Source organism: Ananas comosus, linkage group 1 (genome assembly GCF_001540865.1).
Source record: "Ananas comosus cultivar F153 linkage group 1, ASM154086v1, whole genome shotgun sequence".
Taxonomy (NCBI): domain Eukaryota; kingdom Viridiplantae; phylum Streptophyta; class Magnoliopsida; order Poales; family Bromeliaceae; genus Ananas; species Ananas comosus.
In genome coordinates, this window is record NC_033621.1 from 2368969 (window position 1) to 2380704 (window position 11736).

The window sequence follows — 11736 nt, forward strand, 5'->3', positions numbered from 1 at the left end:
TTAAAATAGGTGCCTTATTAATTATTATTGTTCTTTTTCTTCAACCAATTATTTGCAATTGCTTGTTTGAAAATTTAAGCCTAAATTTCAAATAACGAGGGGAGATTTCGTGTAAAAATATATAATCAAAAATATTTATTTTTTTTTTTGCCTAATATTATATTCTGCATATTATAATAAGTCGGTTATGATATACATTTTAAGCTTCTACTAAAATAATACAGAAGCATATCACTATATATTTTCACCCAAACTTTATTTTATTTATTAGCATTAAATGTGCCTCAATACTAAACGAACACTAAATAGAATTATACTTAATTATACTTAATGGCAAATTTATAGAATTAAAAAAACTATACTTAATTATTTTATAGTTTAGCATATTTTTACTCTATCATTTTACGGTTCAAAAGTTGTACTAATTATTTTATAACTTTATTTCTGTTTCACCGTAAAAACCTAACATTAAATAGAATTTAAAAATTTTATTTTATTAACTTATTTAATGGCAAATTTTTTTTGACCAAATAAAAATAAATTATGAAATAGTTAAGAGCGACTCAGTGAACCAACGAGTAACAAAGTAAAAATGCACTAGCTAGTTTTCCCAGAAGTGGAGAGTGTGAAGTGATTTTCTATCGTAAGTGTCCACTCTCTTTGTTTGGCTCACCGTAACTTCACTTTCGTTCGAAACTCAAACTTTCCAGTACATCGTAATTGAATTTGGCCCATTATAGACCGAAGTCAATTACAAAAAAAAAATAAACAAATTAAAGCAAAATACTAACCCTTTTCTCACACCTTCAGTTTTTACATCATTTGTTTCCTGCCAAATAACTATCAAAATTAGAAAAATTTTACTTCCACAGCTATACAAACAAATAGCTAAAAAGCAGTAACTTTTATTTGAACTCTAGTTCATCCGAAAATCTACTTCAATCTAAATTTTACAATCGGTAATTATACAGGAACAAATTGAAGTTTACACAGAACTTAAACAGCTGAGATTTCTTTGATCACATGAAAGCGATTGTGTAGATATATACGAATTCATTTATCTTAATTTATTAATTAATCACTATCAATTTCAAAGCTGCTATCTACAAGAAAGGTATAGAAAAGTTTTTTTTTAAATTCTCTTTTTCTTTTTTGTTTTTAATGGACAAATCAGTGTCTATTTGCAATTCTTTTCATGAAAAGAGGACAAAGTGTACAAATTCACACAGCAAATGCATTGAAAATGATAAATAAATTAATAAAGTAAGTTGCAGTATTAATCACCAACAAGAATAGTTGGTTGTTATTTGGATTATTGCTATTCAAATAGTAAGATTTAATTCTGAACAAATGCATTTCAAAATTATGTAGAAGATTTGTGATCTCAACTTTCCGATCAGTGTACATCACTAGTGAATTTTAAGTCTTGGGATCAGGAGTTTTCAGAATAATTGTATAACACTCAAATAAACCCACATCGAAAATGACAAAGGAATTGTGATTGAAAATAAAAAAAGATCACGAAGCTTTAACAATAATAACCGGAGTTAATCATTTAGGGTTGGTGGTTTGGACTCAAGGAGTTATTAGTATTAGTAGGTCGGATCATTATATTTGATATCAGAACCAAATACCAATTAGAAGTGTGAGAGATGAGTGATATATAGGACAAAATACTGTACCATAGATTTGGTAGGGGGTTACTGAAAGGATTTGGCTTTAGAATCTTACATCGTCTAATACTTTTGAACTTTTTAGATTTGGATTTGGATCTAACGAAAACGTCAGTGTTTAGATAGAGGGAGTATGTAATGCTCTAATAATCCCACATCAGTTGAGATATTGGATAGAAAAGAAATTGTAATTAAAAACATGATTTCTGTAACACCCATATCGGATGTAAAAAGAATTGTGAGCGAAAACATGATTTTCATATGGTTGGAAAAAGAGTTGTGATTGAAAACTAACTAGTTATTACAGTAGCACTGAGATTTTAGAATAACTAGTTTTTTTCTCTTTTTTTTTGAGATGATTTCAAACCACAAAGTATTAAACTTGAATGGTTTAAAATATAAAATTAAATTACAAGTACAAAGCATTACACCTTTTAATTATAAGATAGGACTATAGGAGCAAACTACGAAAATGTGGATAAATATTTTATTAAAAGAATAAATTTCATACAGCTTTCTATAAATATATTTTTATAAAGTTCAACTTTTATTTATTGTCCTTATAAAAGTCCTAATATTTTCAAATATGTCCCTATGATTTGTTACCGTTAAAGCACTGTCTATTTTATAAATGAAATGATCTTTATTTCATTGCAAAAAAATTGAACTTATAGAAATACTTCTGTAATTTATTATATTTATAGGGACCTATATACAATTAACCCTTTCTTAAAAAAGACGAAAATCTTTCGTGAGGGAAAGGGAAACTTCCCATTGGCTCACAGGGACCCATTGTGAAAAAAGTTTATAATATATTATCCCTAACTTTTAATAGGTAAAAATGTATGGGGGCCACCTCAACTATATGCTATTCTTGAAATGATCCCCCAATTTTTGGTTCAGACTATTTTAACTTTCAGTTTTTGATAATTAAGAATTTTTGTCAAAAAAGGTCAGGAATTTCATCAAATTCGTCAGTAATTTTATCAAATTTAATAAATTTAGTCACTTTTTTTGCAAACAATATTGAAATAATTGATGATTAACGTATAGTAGAATCACAGATTTTAGCAAAATTTTCAAACAATTTACTTTTAAATTTGAGGGGGTGCATTTCCGAATTGTTTATAGCTGAGGGGGTTTCCATATATTTTACCTTTCCAATGCACAAAAAAAAAAAAAAAGAGGAGGAGGGAACCTTTGAACACTTCTTTTTAAAATTTTTTAACTTAATTTAAGAGCAATGAGCAACTTTGAGATTGGCCGATCCCTTTGACCACAAATTCTCTTCGGCTTTGATCTCTTCGTTTACGTAGTTGGTATTAATTTTGAGCTTTTCGTTGAGATTATTGCGAAACCAGTTGGTGAATTTGGTGGATTAATTGGACTTGGTCCGATTTTGAGGCGATCTCACTTCGTTTTAGGTGATTTGGAGGAGAAAAAAATGAGATTTTGAGGGCTAATTTGGTGGTTTTTGAGGTGGTGAAGGGTTTTTTGATGATTTTGGGGACTATCCAGATCGAGATTTGGGTGGATTTTTCTCATTTGGTAAGTAATCAATCATCTTTTTTATTTCATTTTCAAAAAAAAAAAATTCCCCTTTTTGGTTCAAATTAGTTTTTTTTTTCTTTTTTTTTGTTCATTCAATTGAAGGTTTTTATTTAGTGTCTATCACCTGTTTGTTTTATGTTCTCTAAGAATCCTATCATATTGTTTTCCAGTAAATTTTTTATTTTGTTGTGCAAAATTATCTTTTTTTTAAAAAAAATTGTTTCAAATCGAGAATTGCTATATGAAACTTCTGAAAATTTGGTTGCAGAAACTCTGGGATCTTCGGAAAGATGCCAGTAGCACAAGAGCAATTTGAGATCATGTTTCGGCTACAAGATGGATCGGATATTGGCCCCTTTACGTACCCGACCGCCGCCACCGTCGCGACACTCAAGGAAAGTATTATAGCTCACTGGCCTAAAGGTTAGTTTGAATTATATCTTCATTTTGTTACCAAAATAATTATGTTTGAATTATATTCCTGCATTTTGAGGTTCAAATCAAAAAGTTCTAAAATACTGTTTGATGTTGAATAACAATCGGATTACCTTTGAATAGGCACTTTTTTGAGCTCTTTCTCAAATTAAATCAGTGTTTAATATTTTTATGCATATGTTTAAATGGAATATCTTTCTGTTTGGAGTACCTGCGATTGTCGAATTTTTGGACAACAAAAATGTTGGATCTTTTTGTTGTTCCACAGGGCATTTCATCATTTATGCGAGATTATGAGTTGCTTGTGCACTCATTTTGTGACTATGAATCACTCGTTTTGTTCATGTTTGTTTGTCATTCAAATTTCTATACGAGAAGTTAAAATGTTAAAAGTGAAGTATTCCTAAACCTTGGAAGCATTGTATTTGTTAAATATAAAAATGTTTAAACATCGTTTTCTAACAGCTTAAGCTTTTAGAGTACAACGGTTGTTTCACATGGTATCAGAGCAGGAGGTTCTGAGTTCAAGTCATGCCAGACCTCTAGTATAATTAATTTCCTCCCATTTATCAAGCCCACGTCATGGGCCGACTAAAAAGTCTCGAGCCCAGACGTGAGGGAGAGTGTTAAATATAAAAATGTTTAAATACCGTTCTCTAACAGCTTAAGCTTTTAGAGTACAACGGTTGTTTCACAGTATTATCTCACTATTGTTTCGACTTTGTTGACGGCATGCAACCATTATCAAAGAAGAGGAACAATAGGAACAACATTAGTAACACAAAAGGTAGCCAATTCCTTATTAGGGGTACACAAATGAGTAGGATACTGCTAAATAAACTTTGCAGAACACTAGTTAGATCAGTTTGTTTCTTTCAAGCAACCTATTTGTTACATTAGAGAAAATAATATGGCTCTGACTTTAACTTCATGTATTATTTATTTTCGGCCGCATCAACTCTCTATGAAAGGATATGTAGACATGTTTTGCTTTTGGTAACACTAATGATAAAGACCAATGGAGTATAATAAGGTGTTTGTGACATGAATGTTGGTGTTGGTAAGCTTTTGTACACCGATTTAACAGGTATTGAAGATCAATCATCTCTTCTTCGTAGAAGATAATTGAGCGATAACCATTAAATAAGGAAGTTAGATATTTCGCCGGGAGTTGTTAAGTGAAATGATCATATTTGTTGATGTTCAAACCGACAAAGTTAAGGCTAGTTTCCGAAGTTTTAAGTTTTCCTCTGCCCAGAGTGGTGGATTAGCCTAATACGTAAGTTAGATATTTCGCAGATGTAGATGCCAAACCTCTTCAAAGAATTAAATAATCAAACACAAATTAAAAAAAAAAAAATGTCATCATCATCCATTGCTCTTTCTAAAATGACGAGGCCAACGGGACCACTATGCAAGTGCGAGAAGCATTGACAAATTCTTTTTTATTGGTTGTTGGTATGTCAATAACCTAACAACTGTTGCTAACTTTTATATCAGTTATCATATATATATTTGTGTGGTTTTATTGTCCCTCGCAATATGTTTTACTTTTCTATGTTGTTTTTTTTTTTACTCCTACCAACATGCACTAAACTTGAAGATATGGCTTTTAACTGCAGAGAAGGGACTCGGTCCGAGGTCCGTAAACGATGTTAAGTTAATTATTTCTGGAAAGATATTAGAGAACAGTAAAACTCTGGTGGAGTACAAAAGCTCAACATTTGATTTTTCTGGGGTGACAACTATGCTTGTTGTCATTCGCCCTCCTCCGCCTCCAGAAAAAAACTCAGGTTAGTACGTATCTTTTTATGCGATTGAACTATATATAACTTCACCATTCTCTTAACTGGAACATTTTATTCTCTCGACGAACAGATAAAATAACACGAAAGAAGCACAAAGATTGCAGTTGTGTATGTGCGATATTGTAGCGGTTTTCACGTGCGAAAGCAGTAATATGTGCAGCTGGGATTAGTCATTCTTTTCGCCTTTTCTCTAAAAGTGCTTGACCTTGTAAAAGATAAAAGGGATTTTACTCTTTTTTTGTTTGTTTTTTCTTTTATTTTTGATCTTTCATTGGATTGACAAAATTTCATTTTGAGTCTCCTATGTTTTGTGTTTCGGGGAGAATCAAAATTTGCAAAAAAAAAAAAAAAAATTGTGAATATGTAGACCTGGCGTTTGTATAAAGATTGCTATTGTTTTGTACATTCAGTGTAAATCAAATCAAAACAGTTGACACTTCTCTTTATTATGTCATGAAATTTATCGCCGCGAAGTATCTTTCGTGAACAATTTTACAAAAATTTACTGCTCTGCGTGACATCAATAAGAAAAACTATGTTTGGAGAATGGAAATGAACTTCTCTGAAACTTTTTAAGTTCTCAAACTTTTATGACTTTGGTGGCATCTTTTATGGTGTAGTTTGCTGGTGCGTTCTTTATCCCGTGTGAAATCTGAAAGAAGTTGAAGGGACTGGGTATCCAGAAGATCCAGATTGAATCCCAACAATTTGGTGTTGTTCTAAGTGGAGCTTGAATCCCGATAAATCAATCATCTAGTCCTTGGATAAATCGAGAAATAAATTGTAAATAATTTTTTGTGATACTCTAATGATCTCACATCGGATGAAAATGAGGTTATGCTTGGACATATCAGAGACCGTGGACTCTAATAATAATAATTGGACTTACATATTTTGAACTGATAGTTCGGCCCAACGAGTTATTATTGCTAGTGAATCGGATCGTTATATTTGGTATCAGAGCTAATCTTCCGGTCATCTTGAGCTACGTGTGTCATTGAGCATGAGAATGGGGTTGTGATTAGAAATTTAAGGGACCATGATGTCTCGACCCAATGAGTCGAATGAGAATGAGCGATATTTGGACGCAACACGAATGAGAATGGGATTGGGATTAAAATATACGGGGACCATGAGGACGGTAGTAGTCTCAATCGAATGAGAATGGGATTGTGGTTAGAAATTTAAAGGACCGTGATGGTCTGGACCCAATGAGTCGAATGAGAATGAGCGAGATTTGGACCCAACACGAATGAGAATGGGATTGGGGTTAGAAATTAATATAAGGGACCATGAGATTTTCATCGAACAAGAATGAGAATAGGATTGTGATTAGAAATATAAGGGACCATGAGGTTTGGATCCAATGAGTTGACCGAGAATGGGATTGATTGTGATTAGAAATATAAAAAACCATGAGGTTTGAATCCAACGAGTTATTATTGTTAGTGAGTCGGATCATTATATTTGGTATCAGAGCGACCAGCTGGAAGTACCGAAAGTGGAAGCAATAGTCCCTCACTGCATGATAATAGAATTATAATTGGACATATAAGATACCATGAACCATTATTATAATAATACTATAATAATATACATGAGTATTTTGAGCCAGTAGTTTGAGCTCAATAAGTTGTTATTATCAGTTGTTCGGTCATTACATATTTATACTCTTTTTTTTTTATTTTGAAAAAAAAAAAACCCAATAATTGCAATAGATAAATTTGAAATCATCAAGTTTATCCACATCTTTTTTTTTTTACTTTTTCAATAATTAAACACCTATTCCTCAAAACAACCATATACTCAATTGCTTTTTAATCAGTAATTAAGTATAATCAATAATCCTATTTAACCGAATCCCCTCTTATCTCTCTAACCCCACTCCCAACACCCCCCCCTACGTCTCTCTCTAAAATACAGGAAACAATATCTTACTCACTATAACTAACTTTTAAATTTTAAAAAACCCCAAAACAAATAATAAACAAACAAAATAAATAAAAGTGCATGCTCACCTATAAATATACATTTCTCTTCTCCTTTATCCCCTCTCCTCTCTCTCTCTCTCTCTCTCTCTCTCTCTCTCTCTATATATATATATATATATATATTCTCAACCTATATACTCTTCCATACACTCAGTTATTACTATTATTATTACTACTACTACTACTACTACTATTACCATATATTATTATATAATTATTATAATTATGGGGTTAAAAGGAGCATTTTTGCTCCTCTTCTCTGTGCTCTGCACCATCTCTCTAAGCTTGGGAGATGATGTCACCGTGACCGTCAGATCGGTCACCACCATCGGACGTACGGATGACAACTTGGTGTGCGCGACGCTGGATTGGTGGCCGAAGGAGAAGTGCAACTACGGGGTTTGTCCATGGACTAATGCTTCCATCATTGACATGGTATATATGCTTTCTTTTTCTTTTTCTTTTTAGTTTCATAGTTAGTTACGTTCTAATCTTCGTGTTTTCGATTGCTATTGTTGTTGCCTTGTCGCGTACTCTCTCGCGCATGCACGACGCATGCATGATGATGATGCAGCATGTGTTTCACGTGAAAAATAGTTTAGTAGAGGATACTGATTATTATATATATATATATACATATATGGTATGGATTACTGATGTGTTGACATGCTGATATGCCACGTACAAATTAAAAATAATTATAAGGAATATCTAAACGCAGAGTATGCACGTTTCTTTCTGCATGTTCAATGTAAATTAGTAATTTTGGAGAGAAAATAAACAAAAAAAAGCTGTTTCACTATTAATGTGGTCATTGATTCTCTACATCTCTTATTCATTGTTATCATAGTAAACTTGTTTGTTTTTTTTTCCTTTGTTTCTTGTAGGATCTCTCAAATCCAGCTCTTGTCAATGCTATCAAAGGTATTGCAACTCTGAAAAAAGATTGATTTATGTTCATGTTTACTACATTAGAACAAAAATATTACGCATTGAGTTATCGCTTTTCTATAAGATAATGATCTAATTTTGAGGTGATTATAATTTTTTTTTTTTTTTTTTTGGCTGTTGTATGTAGCTTTTAACCCCTTGAGGCTTCGGCTTGGAGGGTCACTCCAGGATCAAATAATCTACAAAACTGGAAAATATTATCCGAGGTGTCAAAGTTTCCGGTTGGACCCGAAGTCGCTGTTCGGGTTCACATCAGGTTGCCTCACCATGGACCGGTGGGACGAGCTCAATCAATTCTTCAATGAAACTGGGTGAGTAACTTCTACCTCTAATTCGCTAAACCATAACATGATTCAATGTTTATTTTGCGCCCTTTCGAACACAACATCGGATCGAAATGTTACCATTTGAGGCCTTTACTGGTTCGACCAGTGGTTCAATCACTAGTTTAAGTAGCTCGACTTAAGTTAATTATATGGTTTAATGTAATGTTTGCAGAGCTGTAATAACATTTGGATTGAATGCACTGATTGGGAGGAGAAGGGCTTCAAAGGATGGGCTCTATGTAGGCAACATGAACCCTACTAATGCTTACAACTTGATGAAATATTCCCTCTCAAAGGGTTACAAAATCGATTCTTGGGAACTCGGTACGTAAATAATAACAAACAAATAGAAACTTAATCTATGTAAGTTGTGCATTCTTTTTCTGATAAAATGCAGCTACATGTCACAATTCAACACTTATGTCGCGACATTTCTTGCTAGGAAATGAGCTCAGTGCAGGTGGAGTTTCCGCGAGGGTTAACGGAGTGCAGTACGGGGAGGACCTGATCAGATTGAAGGAGCTTATGAACAGATTGTATGCGAAAGAGGCGAATCCTCCGAAGCTTATGGCCCCTGGTGGCTTCTTTGATGCTAAATGGTTTGCTGACATGCTCCAAACATCAGGGCCTAATGTTGTTGATGTGGTTTCGCATCATATCTACAACCTCGGCGCAGGTCACTAATGTTCTCAAAACATTTTCACTTTCGCAATTATTCGTAACTTTTGATTATCGAAAACTACGAAGTGCAAATCGGCAGTATATTCAGAAGGATTATCCGCGATTTAGCCTAATTTAAACTTTCAAAATCTTTATGGAAACATGTGCAAAATGGGTTCATGTGTTCAGGTGTTGACAAGGACCTAATATACAAGATGCAAGATCCCTACTTCTTGTCTGAGGTAGCTGAGACATACAAGGATCTTGAGGTCACCATTCGCGATTACGGCCCGTGGAGCTCTCCTTGGGTCAGCGAGTCCGGGGGCGCTTTTAACAGCGGAGGCAAGGATGTGTCGGACGCGTTCGTCGACAGCTTCTGGTGACCCAAACTGATCTCCTTAAGCTTCTTCTTATTTTCTTTCTTGTTTATAACTGTGATACTCCAATAATCCCACATCAGATACTATAACAGAAGTGCTTTTCTATTTTGTTTAGTACTTTCTCTTTTAACAGATGGATCAAATTGTATACATTTATCCGAATATATCTGTGATGAAAGTGAGAGTGATTTTGCAGGTATTTGGATCAGCTTGGAATGGTCTCTACTTTTGGCCACAAGGTGTTCTGTAGACAAGCTTTGATAGGAGGAAACTATGCACTCCTCAACACAACTACATTTGCTCCTTTCCCAGATTACTTCAGGTTAGTATTTTTCGTATTAATTATAGAGCTCACAATTTTAAACCAAAAATGTTGATCTATACATGACTACCAATTCCTCCTTGTTTCTGTATAATTCAGTGCTTTGCTGTGGCACCGATTAATGGGTTCGCGAGTTCTCGGGACTTCTCACAACGGCTCGCCGTATCTTCGATCCTACACTCACTGCTCCAAAGGAAAGGTGAGAATAATATAAACTCAATTCATTTGCCTTTTTCGCAAAAAGGAATATGGATTGACTTTTTTTTTTTCCTCTGTTTAAAATAACCTAAATCTTTCCCTCCACTATACAAAGTTTGCAATTTTGAATAACTGTGCATTGCGGTTTCGTAGTGTAGATACACTTTTATTCTAGAAGCTAAATAGTGGGCTAAAACTTTAAACACAACAAAAACAAGTGGCAAGAGAGGCCTATTCATTCCTTCAATTATCTGCGAAACTTCGCGTTATGCTAACTAAACCTTATTCAATCTCCTCGTAATTTTGCGCAGTCGGGAGTAACTGTACTGTTGATCAATCTGTCGAACTCGACTTCCTTCGACGTGTCGGTTGTCGGAGACATGAACTTGTATCCACCTGTAGTCACACAATCTATTGAATCATCATCAACATCAGCATCATCAAATGGAGGACAAGGAGGACAAAGAGAGGAGTACCATCTGACCCCTCAAGGTGGTGACCTCAAGAGCAAAGTTATGCTACTAAACGGCACGCCTTTGACGGTCGGCAGCAACGGCGAGATCCCCAACCTGAGCCCTTCGGTTGCTGACGGTTCAGCCCCCGTACACGTCGCTCCGCTGTCGATCGTCTTCGCGCGGTTCAAGGACTTCAAGGCCCCTGCATGTTCTTGAGTGGTGAGAGCTTGTCAGTAGTCTCTGCAAAGAAGAGAGTGAAGAGTTGTTCGAATTGGCGAACTAGAATAAGTTCTTTTTCTCCATGTTTGGTTCTCCGAAGTCGGAGAGTATAGCTTTGTTTTTCTTTTTTCTTTTTTTTTTTTTTCTTAGAGTAGTAGTAGAGAGCTAGTGTGAGCAAGTGTTTTATGGTGTGGTGAGTCATGGTTGAACTGTTTGGTAAACTTTTGTGCAGCAAATAAGGGTTATGGCAGCAAAGGGACATCCAATATATAAGATGAACTTCAGCATCTCTCTCTATCATTCATATCTAATATCACAATTGTGATTTGTTAATGATTTATCTGATGAAATTTGTATGGTGCAAATAATAATTAAGGATAATAAATTACCCTTGTAAGAAATTTACAGGACCTAGATGAACACTGACAAATGGAACATAACAGAGATTCAGAAAGTTTCTGTATTTTAAGCAAGTGGACAGGAGATTTGTGATGTTTTACTTGAAAACTGAACTGATTCATTTCTTTTGATTCAGTTTAATTCTATTTTAACTCGGTTCATTTTTGTTTAACTTCGCGAATTAGATAGAATTAGCTTCTTCGAATATAATCTGTGTTAAATTAACAGCTAAAAGCGTGGTAACTTTTGAAGAGTAATAAAAATCTGAGATGCCAATTAAATGAAATTAGAGTGGCCTTTCAAAATACCTAGTAATAGATAGGATCGGAAATTCTGAGTGCATTTTTGCCAAAACTCAGCTTCCTGAA

The 11736-nt window shown here is 34.1% G+C and overlaps 2 protein-coding genes across 2 annotated transcripts; both read left to right on the forward strand.

Moving 5' to 3' along the window:
* Positions 2864-5913, forward strand: LOC109710659 (membrane-anchored ubiquitin-fold protein 1-like). Its single transcript, XM_020233385.1, has 4 exons — positions 2864-3221; positions 3493-3647; positions 5282-5452; positions 5538-5913. The coding sequence occupies exons 2-4, from the start codon at positions 3515-3517 to the stop codon at positions 5591-5593; spliced, it is 360 nt and encodes a 119-aa protein (XP_020088974.1). The 5' UTR covers positions 2864-3221; positions 3493-3514; the 3' UTR covers positions 5594-5913.
* On the forward strand, positions 7684-11302 carry LOC109715984 (heparanase-like protein 1). Its single transcript, XM_020241249.1, has 9 exons — positions 7684-7893; positions 8346-8382; positions 8537-8720; positions 8908-9059; positions 9178-9411; positions 9585-9774; positions 9972-10097; positions 10197-10296; positions 10607-11302. The coding sequence occupies exons 1-9, from the start codon at positions 7684-7686 to the stop codon at positions 10964-10966; spliced, it is 1593 nt and encodes a 530-aa protein (XP_020096838.1). The 3' UTR covers positions 10967-11302.